General features: G+C 45.8%; 1 protein-coding gene across 2 annotated transcripts in view; it reads right to left on the minus strand.

Moving 5' to 3' along the window:
* GCLC (glutamate-cysteine ligase catalytic subunit) overlaps positions 1-22,992 on the minus strand; it is a 41,447-nt gene that overhangs the window by 15,001 nt on the left and 3,454 nt on the right. For both annotated transcript variants that reach the window (XM_031434527.2, XM_031434526.2), the window contains exons 2-4: positions 4,971-5,083; positions 3,943-4,125; positions 1,438-1,551 (exon numbers count right to left, since the gene is read on the minus strand). In XM_031434527.2, coding sequence (XP_031290387.1) covers positions 1,438-1,551; positions 3,943-4,125; positions 4,971-5,083 — 410 coding nt within the window. The remainder of the gene's footprint in view (positions 1-1,437; positions 1,552-3,942; positions 4,126-4,970; positions 5,084-22,992) is intronic.

A 22,992-nucleotide genomic window follows, 5' to 3' on the forward strand; every position in this document is an offset into this window, starting at 1 on the left:
ATCACCTAAGAACCACCGTGCAAAAGAATTTGATAATATTCAAGTACATGGACTGAAATCCTCCATCAAACTCATCCTCTAAGACAACCCTACAGAAAATGCACACAGACCAAGAGACTGAGGGAATTCCTTCAAAGAAGGCTTCGCATGGGTACCATGTCCTCTGGCTCTTGCTTGAGAACGTCATTCCCTCCCCTGCCCAAGCCCTGATTTCCGAGTCCGTGGAACTCACCAAAACCAAGTTCATGTGTTCAAGATCTGCCAGGGTCTGGTATCATCGTGTTTCTAACACTTCCCCAGGCATCTCTGGACCAGTACCTCATCACTCCCTCCACTCGGTCTGCAGCCTTAATACTTATCCTGCAGACCACAGCGTCTGATCCAGAAGCCACCAGGCACACGGGGGTGACTGAGCACTTGAAATGTGGCCGGTCCTAACTAAAGCGTGCTGTGAGGGTGCACACACAGCAGACCATGAAGACCGGGTACAGAAATAGAGTAAAACTTCATATTAATAATTTAAAAATACTGATTACAAGTTAAAAATAATATTTTGAACACATAGGGTTAAATAAAATGCTATAAGTTCACCTTTTTACCTTTTTTAAATGTGGCTACTAAATTATTATTATTTAAATTATTATTAAAATGATGTTTGTGGCTCATGTTACGTTCCACCCGACAGGGCTGCTGTCAGCGAGGCTGGCCTTGACTCCCTCAGTGAGAAGCACCCTCCTTCCTCCAAGGACAGTCTCTGGTGTTACCAGCAGCTGAGTGTCTCTGTGTTCCCCGGGCACACTGTAACATTTGATGTTGGGGCCTGTGTTAACCTATCCTTCTCTCCCCCGGGAGACTGCAAATAGCAGGTGTGCAGACCTGTGAGAGGAATGAAGTCACAAGGTCCCTAACTCTAGGTCGGGAGCCCGGGTTCAGCATGATGGGTGAGACTCAGAGGTGCAGAGCTGAAATCAGACGGGTGTGGGCCCGAGACTTCAAACTACAGACTAGCAGACCTGGAAGTTAACAGAGCAGAAGGCGGAGCCCCAGTCACGTAACGGGTATTGTCCGTGTCAACCCCACTGTAGGGGCACACGGAGTGCGACAGCAGAACACAGGTGCTGGTGGTAACATGCACAGGGGAGAGGGTAAAAGTAACGACGGGAGAGCTTCCCCAAACAGGTGTGTGCAGAGAATCAGGGCTGGAAACATCCTGTGGCTGAGTTAACAACTTCAGGATGACTTGGAAAATGGGCAGATCCAGCCCGGATAGAGGCGGCACCGACCCAGCAGCCTTGGGGGTGCTGAGGGTGTGCGCAGGCGCAGCCGCGGGTCTGCCGGCTTAGTTACAGAAGGAGCCGGAACCCAGGAGCTGCGGGCTGGGGCTGGGGCTGGGGTGCAGGGGTCTGGTCCCTCGCCTTTCAGCACAAACACACTCACCTGAAGCGTGGGTGCTTGTTGATTGCTTCGTCGGGAAAGAAGAGGGACTTGGAAGCTCCTCCTTCGACCGGGCGGGGCCTGAACTCGGGCAGCGTGAACCCAGGGCAGCCTAATCTACAACAAATTGAAGAACTAAATAGATAGAATCTGTCTCCGGGGATTAGTTCTGTCTCGCTGCTGCTGAACACTGCCTGTGTGACGCTGCCCTTTGCAGAGAGTCTAGTGCGCAGGTATTCTACAAACACTGTGCCCGCAGCAACCACCCCACTGTGCTCTGTCTTTGCTCACAAGCTCTTCTCTTGCGACTGCAGCCCTGTAGCAACTTCATCAGCGCCTGGGCCCCTCAGGGTCTGCAGGACGCATGCTGTGGACTGGCCACCCCGGTGGTTCCCCACCGCAGCTTCAGAGGCGGCTGGCTGTCCTTCCCAGCTCTCGGCTCACCTGCTGATCCCTGCACCCCACCACCTCCTAATAAGCCTGCTTCGGATCTGGAGGGGCCTCCTGCTTGTTGCCTCCGCAGGTCACCCCATGGACCCTCCAGATCAGGCGGGCTGTCCGCAGGTGTCCCCATCCGCCCCCAGACCTCCCTCTGGAGTCTGAAACCCAGCTTGCTTACCTCACTTCACCCCAGAAGAGCTTTAATTCCAACACAGACACAAGCTCAGTCTCTAAAGCTCAAATTCCCCATTACCGGCAGTGACGTCACCGGCTCCCCCGAGTTAAGAAATTTAAGGTCACCGCTATGTGTGCCGTGGGGGAGACCCAGACTAACAGAAACCAGAGGAAACAAAACAAGAAAGGCTCTTGTCAGGGCTTAGATCTGTGGTGGGAAACTTCTGGCTGGAGGGCCAAGACTAATGAGCCCGGGCCTTATTTTCAACCCCACTTTTCATAAAGTTGGCTGCCCACGTTTGCCTTGTGAACCATCCAATTTGCCATCCAGTCTTTTCTGAAAAACAGTTCTCAGCTGTGGGGAGGGCTCCTGAGAACTCCTGCAGCTCCGTGCAGGCTTTGCCTTGGAAAGCCCTTGAGGACAGTGAGGAACTGAGACCTGGGGGAGTCTTCACTAGCCAGAATCGGGCTGGAGGAAGAGAGGCGGCAGTGTCTGTTGGGCAGGAAGCAGGCTTTGGGCCTCAGGCCCTCACCGCCCACAGCACAGCCTCTCTCCTGGACCGGCACTGTCCATCGGACTCTCTGCAGTGATGGGAATGCTCACTGTCTGCACCCGCGGGACCCACAGGGCCGCCACCAGCCATGGGTGGGCACTGAGCACTTGGAATGAGGACAGTGAGCCTGAAGAACTGAGTCTCTCATTTTATGTAAGTCTGGTTAATTTAAATTTAAACACACAACCGCTTCCTGGATTACAGGTCCAAGCTACAGTTCTGCCTGTTTACAGAAAGAAAATCACTTCCTTATCATTTAACTATGGATGTAAGGTGAGGCCTCCACAACTAAATAATTATTATTCCTGCTCTGTTTACAAGTCCAAAAAAGTGCCCTCCCCTCATAAAAGATTTGGTTAGACTTTTTAAAAATTAGATTTTTAGAATAAAACTTATTCCTAGCTCAACACTCCTCCCTTAATAACTTAAGACAAAGAAAAAGATACTTCTCTAAGTGTTGGATGAGTTGTTTAAATAAGGTTTCCACTATTCAGAAGTGACCATGGAGATTTAAAAAAAAAAATTCCCTTTACGTGTCCTTCTCAGACCAGTGGTATGACTGACACTTGTCGGGAAAAAAAGAAGGTATGAGAATAGTTCAAAGTGTTCCAGGCCATGGACACCAACTGCCGAAGCGCCTCTGAACTTTGGGGAGGTCAGCGTGCTTCACCCCAACCTGACAGAGATCCAGCACAGATAGGCAGATTGACGACTCGGTGGAGCTGCATTCTTGTGCACGGGCCCTGCGTGTAACTGTACAGGATTTCTCCACCGCATTCTAAGCGAAGGACGCAATTCCACTGTTCGTGTTACATTATAGTTACTTTCATGAACTTTTAGCCGTGGCTAGGTTTAATGACAAATCCTAAATTTTCTTTCCAGTACAATATCCAAACCTGACCCAATGACTCCCTGGTTCTTAGTTAACACGTATGGACAGACCCTGGGAGCACTGACGCCAGCCCCGCATCAGGGCCCCCCCGACCTTATCTGGAGGGAGCCGTGGTTACAGCGAGCTAGGAGAAGACACGACCATCTCCTTCTTTCCGGGGTCAGGACTGCTCGGCAGACACTCGCTCCGTCCACTGGCCTGGGGACGCAGTCACGTCGCTAATCAGTCCCAGGGTCCTTCTCATCCAGCCCAGACACGTCCTCCCGGCCACCAGCACCGGCCGAGCCAGGCAGGTGACTCTGCCTGCAGCCCTGGTGTTACAGATTCTACTGGACGCAGCGTGGAAAGTGTGAACTGTCCGCAAAGCTCGACGGTCATCAGGGCCAGTGCCTGGGTCGTGATTTGCTCTCTTTATCACCTGCCGGGCACGCTGACACGGGAACTAACCTGGGAAATGAGGTTATCGTGCAGACAGCCTGGTTGTCTCCCAGCAGAGACGTCGCCTCCTGGCGGCGCTTCCTCATGTTGTCCTCCACGGTGTTGAACTCGGACATGGTCCCCCCGTACGGCTGGCCCGGTGTCCCTTCGATCATGTAGCTCCCGTACTCTGGTCTCCAAAGGGTAGGGTGGCTGTAGGGGAGAAAAAGTTTTGTTCCATCTGATTCTTGTGCCACAGTCTCCTCCATTTCTAGATCTTAAAAAGTTGCTTCAAAAAATTCAGAAACCACTGGGTATCAGTGATGCCAAGAACTCCGTTACAATTCCCAAAGGCTAATTTCCCAAAACTCTTCAGCTATGTAAGAGTTAAAAGTACTACGGGGTTCAAAATATTTATAAATAACTGGGGTGCACGCAGGGCACTCACTGTCCAAGACAAGCACGCCAGTCTACTTTTCAGGACAGGAGGCAGGGACTTACAGGCTCGTTCAGTTTGATGCTGGGCCCCAAACTCAAACGCAGCCCCCCTCGAAGTCTAGTGAGCAGGAAAACGAACCTGGGAGTGCATGCCCCCGTCACCTCTGTCTACTCAAAGAAGTATTTTTAAAAAACATTCTGCCAGCCAAACAAAACCCATCTGCAAGTTTTATCTGGCACCACAGTTTCATCTCGGTAACGCTCTGGCATTTTCTTTTTTTTTTTTAATGTTTAAATAGTAAAGAGCTTTGTACTGAGTTCACCCTTCTAAGTGCTTACTTGTGTGTTTAAAATGTCAACACCCTAAGAGGTAGGTATCATTGTTATTACTCAGACTTTACAGATTTGGAAACTGAAGCACAGAGAAGTTAAGTAACCTGCCTAAGGTCAGCCAACTGTTAAGTAGAGGAAGCAGGATTGGAACCTAGGCAACTGGGAACCAGAGGCTGGGCTCTCAACGGCTGCACACTCCTGCTTCCTGTCCATTAGAAGAAAGATGCTATCTGAGTGGTTCTACCAGTTCAGAAACTCTAAAACAAGCCTTCAGTGCATCAGCTTACTTTGGGTTTGTCCTTTCCCCTTTTTCTTGCAGAGTTTCAAGAACCTCCTCTCCAGACAGGACCAATTGGACTTTTTTGTTTTCATGATCGAAAGACACCAACATGTACTCCACCTATTGAAAATAAAGGAGAGAAAGATTGAACCTCCTCTAGATGCATGCTTGGTGTGACCTTTAGGAAAAGAAGGAGGGAAGTGTAAAGGTTGGAGAGGTTCACAGTAACCTGAGAACTCACATTTGCTTACACCATGGTGCTTAGGGAGCGAGTGTTTGCATAACATGGAAACCTGTTAGAGAGAATGGCCAACAGTGCCCTTGCTGAAAAGAACTTTCCTCAATTGCTTCTTTCCCCTCTTCTACGGATCACCTTACGGCAAGGTCTGGGTGCCCACTTTAACAAACTGTACTTCAAAAGACAAGTATTTCAAAGCTAGGATTCTGTAAACTGCAGCTCCAAGAAGTAGTCGCATTTTGCAGTGCACTTCCTCCGTGGGCTTACTTTCCGTTTAGGAAAGTGGTCACCTGGGCATTCTAATCAAGGTATTTCACCCTCCCTCACTGGTAGGTTATTTAATCATCTCACTATTCAGTCCCACCATTGGACAGTTAAATCATAATCAAACACACCGATGTGGAGAAGTTAGTTTAGGAGTTTTAACAATTTCGTTTTGGTTGTGCAAGAATAATTTATGACAACATCCCCACCCTGAACTCATACAAAATTTAAAGTGCAAGGTGCACCAATTCTGCTAAAAATCACGAGTTATTAAAAAAAAATCACGAGTTAAATACCAAAGGAAGGCTTTGCTGGGCAGAGTACAAACAGAACCTGCTTTTGTTTTCCCTAAAACCGCATGCTTTAAAAACTCATGAGAGTTGGTGTAAACAGTGAAGACTGTGAATCATGGTTTACGGTAAAATAAGACACATTATCCGCATGTAAGGAAAAGGCTTGAACTGGACCATTCAGACAAACACTTGAGCACGCTTTGCATGAGACACCAAGATGGAGAAGGGACGGCAAACTGGTGCTACAAGGCAGACAGGTCCGGTCTGCACTGGTACTTTGCTTGGCTTGTAGTAATTTAAAAAGGCAAGCAACAATACCTCCACTATCTACCTTTTCTACCTGGCATTTCACATGTCAATCCGGATCCCCAGCCTGAAAAACAAAGCCAAGCAGGAAGTCCAGTGGCAGGCTGGGTCCAGAGGGGCAGGGGCTGGGCTGCCCTCCTCTGAGGGGGGCGCTGGTCCGCGGTGGACCATCCCCTTATTTAAAGGTACCCACCCTCCCGGTCTCGGGATGGTGTTTGAGTCAGCCATCCCCATCAGAGAAAGGCTACTGTTAAGACTGCTCTGCCCTTCAGCCAAGAAATATAAAAGGAAAAAAGTGTTAGTAACCATAGGAAATAGCCTGGCAGGTTTAAAGGACAACAAACAACAAACTTTCTTTTTTTCTTTTTTAATTCTTATTTTTTATTGAAGTGTAGTCGATTTACAGTGTTAGTTTCAGGTGTACAGCAAAGTGATTCAGTTATAGTTACATACATACGAACCTTTATACTTTTTCAGTTTCTTTGCCATTACGGCTCATTACAAGAAATTGAATATAGTTCCCTGTGCTATACAGTAGTTGTTGCTTACCTAGTTCATATATAGTAATGTGTATCTGGTAAAGTTTCGATTAACTTTTGTTAGTTGTTGCTGTGGACTGAATGCTATCCCTCCCACCCCATTAGAAGGGAGGCCTGGGCAGAGAGCGAGATGGCAATTAGGTCAGGAGAGATCTGTACCCTTTAAAGAAGAGAGGAAAAAGGTCTCTCTCCACCATGCAAGAACACAGGAGAAGGCAGTCATTTGTAAACCAGGAAGAGGGCCCTCACCTGGAACTGGATACACCAGCACCTTAGATCTTGAACTTCCCAGCCTCTGGAACTGTGAGAAATAATTGTCTGTTCTTCAAGCCACCCACCCTGTGGTATTTGTTACAGCAGCCTGAACTGACCAAGACATTGTCTTACTGATAAGTTCAAGTTCCCATTCATGCTTCTCTACTAGACTCTTTTAGTTCAAAAAATGGGTAGGGGCTTGATTTAGGTAACACAAACCAGAAATGTGGTATCTCTACCTGTACAATCACTCAATGTCAAATGCCTGAAAGCTGTGGGCTGCAGAATCTGGAACTGCTCCCAACGTTAGGTACAGGTGTTCAGGTAACATCTACAGATCCCGGACTCCGGGACAGCTAAACCTGATGGAACAGGAAACTTCGTTAAGCCTCTGGATGGATATCTGAAAACATCCAAAGTATGAGACGTGGGGTTTACCTTTAAATAAGCAGCATGAGGAGTGGTGTGCCATGAACTTGCCACTCACGCATCCTAATCTTCAAACTCATCATGCAAAGTCGGGTCGATCACCCATTTTACAGGTGGGCAGGGCTGCCCAAGGCCACAAGTGGCAGAGCAGGGATTTCAAGGCCCAGCACACCTTGCTGCTAGGACCACAGAGGATGCCAACCTTGGTTAGTGACAAGCTTTTTAAAAAGCTGTTGTAAGCTTTGAGGCAGGGATATGTTATAATACTGGCCAAAAATCTTTCAAACCGATTATGCCTCCGTTTTACACAGTGGGCCTGATAGTGAATGACAGCAGCTCAGCTGTAGCAGTTACAGATTTAAATGGATGGGTCACACTGTAAACCGACTAAACTTCAATTAAAAAAAAAAGGCAATAAATAAATAAACCAATCGATGGATGAGCCTGTCTCCTGTCTGCTCTGTGTAGCACCTTACACCCTCCCAGGTAGGAAAAAAAACCTTCCTCCTTCATCACTGGCTCCAACACATCTGCCTGGTATCAACTGTCACGGGGTGACGCTATCTTTTTAGCTAGATGACATGCTTCCGGAAAGAAAGATGAAGAGATACTTCCTTGCTGACTGGGTTCCCACCACTTATCTATTATCAAAATGAACCAGAACTTTGGTACCAACTATATAACCTAGATTGCAATCACTTTTGTTAGTTTCCTAGTTTTGAAATGACTGAAATCCCCAGTTTTCAGAATCATGCTCAGCCCAGAGGCTGAAGGCCTTGGGTGGGACAAGAGAACAGAAAACCCAAACTCAGGTTGTAAATATCAGCCCAGTGGATGACATTTAAAATGCTAACAAACCAAACTCTCCTTAATTAAAAAAAGAATCACCCATGATCTCATTAAGCAGATGAAACAGAAAAACATCAGAATATTTACCTCATGAGAAAGAGAAACTCACTTCTGGATAACATCTGAGTTCAGAATTGCCCAAACACCTTCCAAACTCAATTTAAGGCTTTCTGAAATAATTGTCCCCTACAGCCGAAGCCTCGATCTTTTTGCATCAGGGTTCAAAAGGGCTCTCTGACCACTCACCTTTTGGTTACCTTAACCCTCCCCCCACCTCAATATTTCACGTTTATTTCCAATTCTAGTCCACGCAAGCACTCAAAGAGTTAACTCGATCCTTAGGAGCCAGACCGGAGCTGTAAAGGAGTTTGGTTCGGTAATTGGCTGTTCAGGAATAATAAAAACTGATACATTAAAACAACGTTTCCCCAAACACCTAAAGCCACCGTGATTTATTTTATTATCTCTGGGTTTTTATTTCCATTCTACCCTTTCTGTTTGCGTAAAAAGGATGAGAGGAAAAGGCAAAATCAAAGAAAAAAAAAATAACGAAGCAGGACATAGAGGCCCTTTTGTATACAACACAGATTCTGAGGACTAGTTTCTGCTTCCGAACTTCAAACATCTGGGCTGCACACCCAGGTACAGTGACACCTCGCTGTGCATAACAAGACGCCGAGAGCTGTACCCGAGGAGCGATAAAAATGGGTGCAGCGTGACTAATTCAAATTCGAGTAATTGGCCTACCATTTGGAAGCAGCAAAGATACCCACCCGGCTCCATTCTCCCCAGACGTAATTCAGAGAGGGCACTGCTATTTGGCACTGCTATTTTTAAACGGAAGAACAGGCCCGATAAAAAAGCCCCACCACTTTGAGACATATTTTAAGTGTGTGCTTTTTCTACAAATTAAAATTAAAATTCCTTAGCTGTCTATTGCTAAAAGGCTAAATGTTATCCCACTAGAATGAAAGTCTCTAATATCTCTGAGCTGTTGAATCAAAGACAAAGGCACATTCAAAAGATTATTACGTGGTTTACTTGTGATACGGGGTTGCTAGGAGGCAACAGCCCTCCAGCCTTTTAGCGCAGGTCCGCACAGGCGTGAGGTGCTGGGTGTTCATCTGAAATGAGGCCAATAAAAATAAAGAATTTTAATTGATGGAGATGTCAGTCAGTGGTGACCATATATAGTAGACAGTGAGATACCTGTGGCATTAAAGTTCGAGATAATAGTCCATATCAACTATGAACACAAATCTTAAAAATTTCAACATTTTAATATTAAGTCTTTAAATGGCATTTACCAGTAGTTTAAAGTAATTTTTTTTAAAAAAAAAGCATTTGGATATTCTACTATGAGGGTAAGGGTTTCAGGAAGTTTAGTATTTGAACAAAGGCTAGACATTTAATAAAATACTCATTTTTAAATTTCTACTCCCTGGAGGTGAAAATCAATTACTTATTTAGGAAACTAGTTCTACCAAGCCTCAGAAGCAGCTGGAGGCAGTTCCCTCTTCAGGGAGGTTAGACTTTGAGGAAGTTCTTCTGTCAATTTCTGTGTAAATTAGAACAAAGGAATTTTCCCAGAGAAACAATGTTATACAAAGGTAAGGTTGGGGGGTGTGCCTCTCAAAGGTATTTAACCCATCCTGTGCCTGACCTCTAGAGAGCAACCCCATCACCAAGGTCCCTGAGGGACAGTGAGCCTTGAGAGCTTACATTTCCTCCCAGGCAGTGGGATAAGGACGAGGACTCGGCCTCCTTGCACCCTGGAGAAGGGCTGTAGCCAGGGGGTCGGGTCCAGGAGGGCAAGGGGCTGATGGGGGAAGGGTCGGATCTTGGCCCAGGAAGAGGGGGCAGCAGGGCAGGGTCTGCAGCCACCCCACCGAAATTCAGCACTCCGGATTCAGGGCCAGCTCCCCCACTCCACTGGCCCACGCAGTAGTCTTGACGCCCGCTGGAACCACCTGTTGCTTCTAGGAGACCCAGTTTTCTCCGACACTAACCCCTACAGAAGCCCGCAGCCTTTCTGTGACAGGGCTCTAATTAGCTGGGGACCGTTACTGCCTAAACACACTGCTTGCTGCCCCTGCCCTCACTGTCCTTTCACCCACCCAAAGTCCTGTGCCGGGAAAGCCCTACAGAGCCAGGCGGATGTGGCTCCTGCTCTCATGGGGACATGTGGCTGGAATAACAGCCAGTAACTCAACAGAGCCACGTGATCTGGATATGAACTCCACATGACCATCTGAGCTGTGCATGTGGGACTCGAGGGTCTGGTCCCGTCCAAGGCTTCCTAGGGAAAGGGACTGGCCAGGCAAAGGAGGGGGTCCTCACAAATACGGTCCCCCCAGAGCCCTGATCTGACCGCAGCACAGTCACCTGTCTGGCTGGCCAGAGATGCAGGCAAACTGAGCCCGCCCCCAGGGACCTGGCCAGTCATCCCTCTCTGGGTTACAAACTGTTCCAAAGCTGGTACCTTCTGTCCAGAAGACTGTTTCCTCACACGGCAAAATATTAACGACCAGTATTTTTGAGCACTTTTCACCATCTAGTCAGATGGGACCCATTTCTGCATCTAGCATGAGACCCAGACTTGGAGCACCCAAATGGGTGCCTGCCACAGTGATGCTACCCCTTTAAATCACCCATGGTGAAACAGGGAGGACCTGCACACAAGACCAAAGGGCAGCAGGGCCTGAAACAAGGGATGAACTTGTGCTGACCACAAGTCCAGGGACCATCTGTACATATTGCCATTTTAGGCTGTAACTGTGGTATGTTCCCCAAAAGGAAAGGTTTTAGTAGTTTAAAGTTACATCAAATTCTTATAATACCTACTATATTTTGACCTTCCCCCCACTATGAAATGCCATTTCACAGCACAGACTTTACATGGGGTGCAATGCAGGGAAGTTTATACTTGTAACACAAAATAAATGTGGCCTCACTCTGCCCTGGTCCTCTGTTGGCATCCTAGATCAGGACTTTCCAGAGCAGGGGGCTTTTTATTTATGCTAATCTCAACTTTAACATAAACGATGCACAAATGCATACAATGCATGAAATGATGAATTTCCAACATGATTAGGTAAAGTAACTTCCTTGAATGATTATCAAAATAAATTCTTCATGTGCCAGATTAGTGATATGAGGCCTAAGTGGGGGGAAAAAAATCTTAAGATTTAAGAAAGAGAAAGAAAATCAAACCAGGGAAAATTGTGGTGAATCTCATATGGCGGACAATGACACAAAAAGAAAGGGAAAAAAAAAATCACACTCTCCATTATGGTACATGAGTGTGACTTTTTAAGAGTTAAAATAAAAAAACTCAGTTCCCAGGTTCCTAACTGGACATTGCAAACAATCCTATTGCTGTAGGAAGTTGTACTGGACAGCACTGGACTCGAACACAAGAGAAGCCACACCCTGGAACTGACCTGGACACAGGACTTCTGGTACAAGGGAAACCCTTAAACGTAGACCTGCTCTTTCACGCCCTACAAACAGTAGGGGACATTTATTTTCTGGGCCTCTGAAATTGACACTGGCTTTTTTTTTTTTTTAACCATGCCACTATACTTCAGGAATATGTCAGTTTTAATTTTCTGATGGTTAAAAGACCAGGTTTAACTCACTCCTACCTTATTTCTGAACCAGACTAGCAGAACTCAAAGAGTCTTCTCAGAAAAGACAGCACATCAAGTTAAGTTACCCACAGGGAGGTTTGCTGCGGCCACCCACCCGGCACTCCACAATTTAGAAACCTAAACCAGAGGACACTTCCTCCTGAAACAAGTTGTCAATGTAAGTAGTTCTTGTTTCCCTCAGCACACCTGCAGGTTAGTGAGCATAAGTGAATTCCTTGGCTCTTTCCTGAGAGCAGAGTCCTGGTCACCACATGGCTGACCAGTGAGGGTGTCTTGGACCACGTGCTCTGCAGAGGGGGCGGGAGGGAGTGAGGGATCAGGGCCACCCAGGGCCCCTGAAGGGACTCTGACAAGGCACAAGAGAGCTCAGGGCTTCAGCAGGGGCCAGGCAGTCCTGGGGAGGACACCCTTCCTCCGTGGCGGGGCTGGCTCAGAGCAGGCAAGCCACAAAGCCAGCTTGGTCTTGGGTGAGTGTGTTTATGAAGTTGGCCCAAATTCTGGGACCAACAAGACATGAGAAATTCAGGGCTTGAGTTCTTAGGAGTTGGTGGTCAATTAACTCACTCAACAAATGGGGGGCAGTGGGGGACTGCTTTCTAGAGAGACTGAGAGAGGTCTGGTGCTGAAATACAGGGATGCCCGTTAAATGCCTACAATCTCAAACCGATGAGTCGGGGCTCTGGCTTTGGCCCACTACCTGCTGCCCGGATGAGGGCCGCTGGGCTGGCGGCATAACTGTCAAGTGAGGTCAGCCGGATCCCCATAGAGGCTCATCCATTTCACAGGGCTGCTCTGCCAGCAGCAGATTAGCTGGGAAGGCAGCGGCCACGTCACTAAGCCTGTGGCATCTGTCCTGCAGACCCAGAAACTGACCACATATACTCAGTACTTTGGGTTTGAAAGCATGCTGGCCTTTAACTGGGCAGGAATCGGGGGCCTGCACTTGGGGCGCTAAGGCGTTCATCGCAGCAGCCGCCTTCCTTTGTTCCCGCCACCCCTCACCCCAATCCCTTCTGGTCCACCGCCAGCCTCACGGCAGGATGGAGCCCCCAGACACCATCCCAGAGCTCTCAACCTCCTACCCGGGAGGGAGGTGGTCACGGGGAGCTCTGGAGTCGACCAGTTTGAATCTGAAACTTCTGTGTCTGTTCTTTTGTAAAATGGGAGTAATGCCTATCTCAGGGGGGCACTGGGGAGGATCACAAAAAATAATGCATGTAAGCGCCTAAAACAGTAGTGAGGACACGCATCAGTCCATGTCAATGGTGACTGCTTTCTAGCTCTTGGACAGCGACACACTCATTGAGGCAAAACAGGATCTTGTTAAGTGTTCTTCAAATGCTGGTTATAACCCCTTCGGGGGCCGTGGTGCCTTATAATCAACACTACAAAATAAATCTTGAAGTAGAGTAGAATAAAATATCAGAATATGTCACTCGCGGGAAGCCTGTTACTGTTTCACCCAGAGTTTCACACGGGGTGTTTGTTTCAGGTACTCTTGGTTTCAGTAAAAGTGAAAGCCCCAGTGCAGAACACCCCAAGCTCTGCCGCAGCCAAACTGGTTCTTTCTCCGCCGCGGGTCAAGTCGCTTCCCTCCGCTCCTCGACATTTTCAAAGGGCTCACACGCGGCACAACGTCCAACATCCCCCTCCACCTCCCGGTGCACAGGCCCATCTCCGGCCCCGCCCCCCACGCCGGCGGCCCCGCCCCCCACGCCGGCCCCGCCCCCGGCCTTCTCTTTGCTGCTCCACCCGCCCACCACTTCGAGTCTGAGACAGCACTCCTCTACTTGGCAAGCTTTCAAGGCAGCCCTTCAAAGAGCTGGCTCTTGCAGGGATCAAGTCAAGTGCCCCCTCTTCACAGGAACCTTTGCAGGCCCCCGACACTAGGTAGGACCCCCTTCTTGTTCGCACCTACTCTAGTGCCTGCTGGAGTTGCGGGAAGTGGCTATCCTGGCCGGAGCAGTCTTAATTTTCCCTCCCTCCTCACACATATTACAATTATTTAGAGTGTTTTTTTTTTTTTCTCCCTTCTCCAGAGATGAAAACAGTGTTCCTTCCAATTCTAAACTATCATTTCTGTAAACTCTTCCAGAAATTCTCAGTACAGGACCATCCATTTTCCTTTCCTTCTCAAATACAAGACATGACACACACGACAATGCCAGGAAGGTAATTTTTTTTTCAAACGCACCGTCTCGTCACCCAAAGCTTTACCTTTTTTTAGCATATGATCTCTTAAATTGTATGCACGTTACCAGTGGAAATCTAAAACTGATTACGTCCTCTTCTGCTACAACAGGAAGACAGTAAACACATTTCCATTTTTTATTAAGGCTTCAGACTTCGTGGGCAATTTCATTTCTTTCAACTAGAGTCATAACAGAGCGAGGCCCTGAGAGGCGCACGGGCTGCCGCGTCTAGACCTGCTTTTCCAAGCTGCTCTCTGACTTGGTCTCTCATTTCTGCCTCGACTGATTGTTCTACAGTTCATACTGAGCTGAGGAACAAGACTGCAGAAACTGTGTATAAACTGAGTGATCTCCGGGTAAGGGCTTGAGACACACTTCTAGGAGTAAAGTGCATGCACTCTGTACGCAGAGGACTTTTGCTTACTTCCTAGTTCTTGCTGTTTGTGCATTGGGGCCGGATCCTGACCCCTGGGTACCACTCCCACAGCAACGGCGGCTTTGGGGCGGAGGGGAGGACCATGGGCAGGGCTGCTGCAGCCTGTGAAGGACGACACGCCTTACAGGTACCCGACTTGCGTAAACACGTGAACGCTCCCAGCGGGAGATGAAGGGCACGCTCCCAGATAACCTCTGTAGGTTCCCGAGGCTTCCAGTTCTCAGCGCATCCTTCCAAACAACTTTCGTAATTAAAAAAAAAAGTTCACTTTCCAGTGTTTAAGGTTACTAACATTCAGAGAAATGCCAGCAAGCTTTCACAGGTACTTGGAGATCTTCACTCTCTCTCTGGAGCATTAAAGTATGGGGAGCCCTGTGCACCCTGATCCTGGTGGGTAACCCGAATGGGGCACTCACGTCTCAGATCCTTACGAGCTTCCAGGAAAGGGGTCGTGGAGGCTCTCACCTTAAAGCTTTGCTTTAACTCTGTTAAATCAGCATCCAGTTCAAAAACAGAGGAGTTAACTGAATCCAAAGGACTGAAAAAGGACCTGGGGGATGGGAGACAAGACAGTGTGTTTGTGTGAACATTTACGTAATTAGGAACATCTGATCTGGGGGTTCTTTGCAATCTTGTTGTGGAAACAAGTTTAATTACTAAATCCTGAACATCTCAGAACACAGAAAGCTCTCCAAACAGCATCCCAGAGAACTGTAGCCCATATGAACTCTCCAAAAATACACCAACCTGTACACCTGAGTTTTCCAGATACCTATAAAAGATGTGCTCTTTTGGCGAGAAGTCTGAGGCTTATTTATGTTTCCCTACCTTTCTAAACAATGTTTGAGAAACCCAGCCTCTAAGTGGAGATTCAGGGTCAGCATTCTAAAATACTCAACAGGTTACCATCAGTTTCAATACACAATGGAGTTAAGTTGTATTTCCGTGGCTACTAACTTAAGCGACCCAAATGCATACACTTTCCCAGTTCAATTCTTTTTCTTTCTGAAAATCACAAGATTTCAAGGACCCTACAAGCTGTGAAAACATTCATGGGCTCTGTGCCGTTTATTTTGGCCAGTAACCCATTTTTGCTCCTTTCCCAAGTTCTTGATTCGTCACAGATAGGTTGCTGCCAAAGCCTTGGGTCCCTGCCTAACTGGCCAACCCCATGGCTTCCTTTCCATCCCCATCCTTGCACACCTCTCGAAAGCCTGCCGCCCTTGGTGCCCCCACGGCAGGCCCACTGCCCCACTGTTCCTTCTCAGCTTCTCACACTGCATCCCTGCCCTCAGTTCCTCACTGGCTTATCTTGCTCTCCACCTTGGTTTTAGGCCTGGGGCTGCCTAGCCACACACACAGTCTCAGGTGTCGCTCCGGCTCCTCTCCTCACTGTCTCCAGGCATCTCTACTGGATGAGCAGAGGGTTCCGAACCTGAACCTTGAAAGCAGTTCCCCAGGAACTATCCCAGCAGGGACCCTTAGTCACTTGGTCATCAGAGTTAGGAACCTGGGATAGATGCCACCACTCACGTGCGGGTCCCTCAGACGCCTCCTCCAGAGTATCTCTAACACTCACAAAGCTTTATCTCTAGAACCCCAGGCTAACTCTCTTCTGTCTCCCAGGAAGGACACGACCTCTGCAGTGTGAGCTCCCTGTCCCTAGTTACCCCTCCCAACCCATTTTTCACACTACCACCAATGGGATCCAGGATCAGTCTCCCTGTACCATTCCTGGACTCAAGGCTCCTGCTGTGGCCCAGGACCAAGGACAGCCTCAGCCTCCAGCCACTCCCTGTGCCCTGCTCTGGTCCCACATCACGGTGGTAACCCTCAACTACAGGCATCTTCACAGTCGCACATCTGTACATCCCTTCTCCACCTCCCTCAGAGGTCCTTCTAGAAGGCCCCCTCCCCCATCTATACGACTCCCAGGATCTCCAGGTCTGGAGCAAACTCCTCTCCCTCCTGCCCGCCGCTACTGCCTGGCACTGGGGTTCTTCAAGGGCAGAGAGCTTCTCCCTTTTCTTGGTTTTTCTCTTCAACCCCACGACCTGCCTTGATAAGGGACTGCACAGGAAGGGCTTGATAAACAGGAGTCTCTCAGTGAGTACTTAAAAGTCATCTATTGTGGAAATAAAGCTTTTAGTGTTTGGCCACATGTAAGTGAAGCTCAAGTCTCAGCTTTTCTGAAGGAAACATTCTGGCTTTTCTACAGAGAAGCTGTGAAGCTCAAACAGGTTTACTCAGGAGTTAAAGAAAATGTTTCTAAAAATCTAGTATCTATGGGTTTGTAATTAGATTCCTTTTTCAGTAGCCAGTAAAATACGTTCTCTTTGAAAAATGCTAAAACTCAAAAGGCGACAGGATAAGGAAATGGAGTCTACCTTTTCTTGTACACATTTCCTGATTTTCACAAGTTGTGTGGCGTGTAAAGCATTCTGAAACAGTTAAACTGTTAACAGATACAATTAGGAACTTCATCTACATATGGAAGCACATAATTCAAAACCAAATGATAGAATATTTTCTGATTAGGCTTACAGATGAGGAGACTGTGGCCCAAAGAATTTACGTTCTGTATCTAAGATCGCACAACTATTTCGGGGAAGACTTGGGGCCACATGCCCATCTTCAAATTAGTCCATTCATAAAATGTATGCAAATTTTAAAATAACTCTGTTTTCACCAAACACCCAGTCATAAGATGGTAACAGTGATACTCAGTGATGAAAATTATAGTGTAAAGACAAAGAAAATCCTGACTTGGCTAAAAATTTGTCTAAATCTTACTTGCCGGAGGTACCTTATAACCACAAGGGTAGCCAGCCTTTGGGCAAAGTCTATAGACAAAGGAGAGCAGAGGTGGAAGAATAATAGAAAACAATAGATCCACTTCTGATCAAGATGGAGTAACGGTGATCAGCTTTGCCTTTCTATTGGAAACAAGTGAAAGAGAGAGAAAAAAATATGTGAAAGAATCTTCCAGACACTGTGCCCATCCCCAACCCCCCAACCCCGCCAAGACACTGAACATCACATAACAAAGGGCAGAGAGCCCTGTGATACGGGGGCAAACGTCTACCTAGGTCAGCCCCACAACTGCCCCAGCTGCCTGCCTGGAGACAGGCACCAGGTCACGGGCAGGGAGGCGAAGCGGAGCCCCGAGGACTCCCTGAATTGAAGACACAGAGCTGAAGGTCTGAGGAAACCAAGTCAATGGGAGTTCACAGGACCAAGTACCAATGAGAAGAGAGCTGCACAGACAACCCTGGGGACCTGCAGAGGCTCCCCGGGAAGGATTCGGCTTCGGCAGTGCATCGACCCACACGTGTGAGGCGAGGACCCAACGCTGGGACAAGGTGTGTTCCCACTGACCAGAACGGAGTGACTCCTAGTTCAGCGGCACTGGGGAAATACTCCTGAAGGTCTTGCCTCAGAAGGGAGTAATTTGCCCAAAACTGAGACTTCTTGGATCTGCCAAACAAATTGCAAAAGCAAGACCTAAAAGGATCAAACTATTTCCAAATAACTACAATCCAGAACAAAGCTTACGAACAGTTTCAGGAACATACAGTATCAAGCGCCCAGCGAGATAAAATTCGTAATGTCTGGCACCCAATCAGATTACCAGGCTTGCAAAGCAGCAGAGGAATATAGTCAAATGAAGAGGAAAAAACTCAATTAAACCTGACCTTAAATAGCAAAGATGACAGAATTAGCAAAGATATTAAAACAGAAAGAAAGAAAATACTACAAGAATTTTATAGGGAATTTTGTATTCCCTACGTTCAAAAACTGAGTTTAGTAAGGGTGCAGGATACAAGATAAATATACAAAAGCAATTTTAATATATCAGCAACGAACAATCAGAAATTGTAACTTAAAGAGTAAATACCACTTAAAATAAAATTAAAAAATTACAACACTCAATGATAAACCTGACAAAAGACATGAATGACTTAACCACTGAAAACTACAAAACACTGATAAGAGAAATTAAATGCAAGTGGACAGAGGTGCTTATTCATGGGTTGGGAGCATCTCCCCAAAACTGATCCATAGGTTCAATGCAATCCCAGCAGGGTTTATTTTGTTTGTTTTTGGTAGAAACTGCCAAGCTGTTCTGTGATTCATGTGGAAATTCAAAGGAACTAAAAGAGTCAAAATGAGTTGAAAAGAGCAAGGTTGGAGAGCTGACAGCACCTGATCTCACGACTTATTATAAACCACAGCAGTAAGCAGTAAGAAGAGCGTGGTATAGGCATAAAGGCAAAGAGATCAATGGAACAGTACAGAGTCCAGAAATGAAACCACACACACACAGACAACTGATATTAGATAAAAGTGCAAAGGCAGTGGAGAAAGGAGTCTTTTCAGCAAAGGGTGCCGGGGTGCTGTGCAAAAGCAACCAAAACCAAAAAACCTTACATCATTGACAAAAATTAACTCAAAATGGATCATAGACCTAAATGTAAAACCTAAGACTATAAAACTTCTAGAAGAAAATACAGGAGAAAATCTTTGTGACCTCAGATTAAGGAAAGATTTCTTAAGATACCAGACCAAAAGCATGATCCATTTAAAAAAAAGGGGGGGGGGACAAACTGAATTTCATCAAAATGAACAATTTCTGTTCTTCAAAAGAGTTGAGACAGTTCAAATTTCAAAAGAGGTGAAACAGAAAACAGACTGGGAGCATATATGTGCAAAGCATGTATCTGGTAAGACTTAGGTCCAGAACACAAAGAACTCTCAAAACTCAATAAGAAAACAACTCAAACAATTTATTTCACCATAACGTCACAAAAAAGACATATGCGTGGCAAATTAGCACATGAAAAGAAACTCAACCTCAGTGGTCTTTAGGGGAAGTGCCAATTAAAAATACAATGAAATACCACCACACACCAATTAGAATGGCTAAAAATTAAAGAGACTGACTAATATCAAGTGCTGGCAAGGCTGTGGATGAACCAGAACTAGACGGTGAGAATGCAGAATGGTATGATCACTTTGGAGAAGTCTGGTAGTCTCCTTGAAGAGTTACAGCACAACACTCCCAGAATCAAGATAGATGAAACCCTAAGTCCACAGAGAGACATACTTTTCATAGTTTTGTCTGTAATAGCTAAAAATTGGATACAATTCAAATAGTGAATGAACAAACCGTAGTGAGATACACGCAATGGGATACAACTCAGTAATTAAAAGGCATGAGCCACTGATACATGCAATAACCTGAAGGGGGTCTCAAATTACATGTGCAGAGTTTAAAGAGCCAGACCAAAAAAGTACAAGCTGCAAGATTTCCTCGATATAGGAAATGCAAACTAAGCTGTAGAGACAGAAAGCAGATGGGTGGTCGCGGGAGGAAGTGGGAGGGAAGGGGAAATTACCAAGAGGCACAAGGACATTTTTGGAGATGATGAATGTACTCATTATTCTGATCGTGGTCACTGTTTCACAGATGTATCCATATATCAAAACTTATCAAACTGTACATTTTTAAATATGTGCAGTTTATTGTATGCCAATTATATCTAAATAAAGCTGTGAAAATACACCCAAGTTGATTAAATGACAAGTGTATAAACAGAGAATATTAATTAGCAACCTCATTAGGAGACAGTCCACTCATTAATGCCAGCAACCTCAGTAATGGCCCACATATATAGTTTCCTACCTTTAACAAGACACTCAGATGCCCTGAGTATCTAAAAACGTCTAGAAATAAATTCTATGTTAGAGGCTCAGTAAGTATTCTGACATCTTTTCTCAGGATACAGGGTCTTACACTGAACTTTTACCCAGGTTTCTCTTTCAAAATCAAGCCACACACAGATTCTAGAGTAAGTACATTTGCTAATTCCAAATCAGCAATTAATTCTTCACAGAGGAATTCAACAGTGATACAGTGGGGTCAGAGTAACTCATTCAGAAGTCCAGAAACGTCTTCGAGGGGAGCCAGGTGCACACAAGTAATAAACCTTTTCCTTCCATTGTATTTTCCTCATGTCTTTATTTAAAGTACAGCAAAACCTCTACTAACCCAAAGGCCTCCACAAGCGAATCCTACCCGCTCACTGCACTTATAGCCCCCAAGTGCACAGAACCCGCACCTACCAGTGCTCTCTCTCACCTTTCTGCCTTTATCACTCTGTTCACCTCCCTTCTCTTCATCAGAATAATGGCCTGGAATTCTTCAGGGCGGCTTCCCAAAGATAGTGCCCCAAGCGATCAGAATCACCTGAAGTGTCATGTCTCTCTTACATGTCTACAAAGGGCACAAGGAAACTTCTAGAGGTGATGGAAGCGTTAGACACACACAAATGTTTTCTATGTTCTATTTTGACTGTGGTGGCAGATACCTGGTTGTAGAGACTTGTTAGAAGTCACTGTGCTGTATGTTTAAAATGAGTGAGTATTATTATAAGATATGTAAATTATAAATCAATGGAATGGTTTAAAAAGAAAGCCGACATAAAACTATACAGCACAAAATGAACAGGAAAAAAAAAAAAAAAAACACCCAAACTGAGATGTACGCCAGAAGCAGTAGTCAAGCTCACATCTAAGCCAAGCTTAAATTTTTAGCCTCAATTCCTAACACACAGTTGACCCTTGAATAATGAGAGGGTTAGGGATGGCAAGTCTCCTCGCAGCAAAACATCTGCACGTCAACTTTATGGTCTGGCTCATGCAGTACGTGTTTACTGAAAAAAAAATCCACATATAAGTGGACCAGTGCAGTTCAAACCCACCCTATTTACAGGTCTATTATACATAAAGCACGAGTTACCAGGTTCCCTAACCTTCAAAAATGAACCTCTTGGTTTAAAAAGGTAATTTTTTGGGGGGGAGGGTGAAATCAACAGAAGGTTCCAACCATGTTTCACTTTTTCCTGGTTGTCACCCTTGTGCTTTAGGCATGTCAATAAATGCTGTTAAACTGACATCCACAGTGACAACAAGAGAGAGATCCAACACCTGTGTGTCACATGCCACAATGAGCTACGTAGGAAATCTGAATCCTCATGACTTGCAGAGTAATCTGTGCTCAATACCTTATTCTAAGAAATCAGTGTCAAATAATGCATTTTAAAAACACAGTTTAGATTTTGAAATGCAGTTTAGAAATACCATAAAAATTACCTAGCTAATGGAATATCATTGTATCTGAATGGGCAAATCTCAGTTAGAAACCCACAAAGATGGAATGTCTTATTCCCCAATGACCACGGCTATTTAAATGAGATGTTTTAAATGAGATACACTGGGTATTTTAAAATTTCCAAGTAAACATCTTAAGCTACTATTTGTGAGTCTTACTTAAAAGACTAGGCACTTACTTGTAAGCTATTTCACCAACATTATCTCACTCTTAATAACTCTATAAGGAATGTATTACTGTGCCCAATCTACAGATGGCAAAACTGAGGTTAAGAGAGATTACACAATTTGTCTGAAGCTACATGGAACCTTCAATTAGACTCAGATAACTGTGCTTTTGTCCAGTCTAGATTTATAGTTTGGGATGTCATTCTTGTTAAAAGATTATAAGCTTATTTATTAACAAGCTATGCATTCTCAAAATAGTTACTTAACCTACATTCTTACATTCTTAACCTACACAGGTAATGTGTAGTTCAAACAATGAAGGCTATACCAGCCCTTTAAAAATTCCATCTCAGTTTTATTGGTTTTATGTACGATAAGAACACACTCACAAATATTAAAGTATTCTATTTTCCTCTCAAAGTTCACATGGACTTATCTGCTAATTGGACAACTGACCTTCTTGTCTTTGAAAGCCACTATATACTGGGTTAAAAAATTAGAAAAAAATTGTTTCCTTTAAAATGTTTTCCGACACCCATGTAACTTGGAGAGTTTGAACTCTGTAAAAGGAGATTTGATGAAATCTCATACACTGTAAATAATCCAAAACCTGGTGTAATGTGTTTCAGAAACAGACTTGGAGTCAGACAGCATTCAATTCTGATAATGCCTCTGCCACTAAGTAACCAAAAAGGCTGGCAGGTAGCTGACATTAGAGGCATTACTGGGAAGAGTCGTTATTTACTGCCACATTTGCAGCGTTTATAAACTTTCTGGTTGTGTCTTTTGATGTGCATGCTCCAAGTTAGAAACAAAATCTGTCCCTGAAAAGTTGTGTGAGCTGTGCTTACTTTTCTTGCATAAAAGAAGGCTTAGCAGGTGGCGGAGTCCCCAGGAACACCCACCTCCCCTCCCTCCAGCCCCCATCCTGGGGCCACTCCAAGGGTCTTCCCGGTACCTGGGAGTTAGAGCTCGGATCTCCCACAGAAACAGCCTGATCAACGGTGGCCAGGGTTGCGACCAGCCACACTATGGGTGGAACACGCATCTGTAAGTGGATCTGGAATCCGCTTCCTAAAGGTTCTCACAGGAAAACACTTCTGAGCTCCCCGAAGCCAGCATGCACACACTTTTGTAACATAACCGTTTATCTCACGGTGATTGCTGGCAGCCTTCTCTTGACTCGGCAGTCTAAAGATGATCTGTCCCCAGGTGAGTTTCAAAGAGGAACCAC

Source organism: Camelus dromedarius, chromosome 19 (genome assembly GCF_036321535.1).
Source record: "Camelus dromedarius isolate mCamDro1 chromosome 19, mCamDro1.pat, whole genome shotgun sequence".
Classification (NCBI taxonomy): domain Eukaryota; kingdom Metazoa; phylum Chordata; class Mammalia; order Artiodactyla; family Camelidae; genus Camelus; species Camelus dromedarius.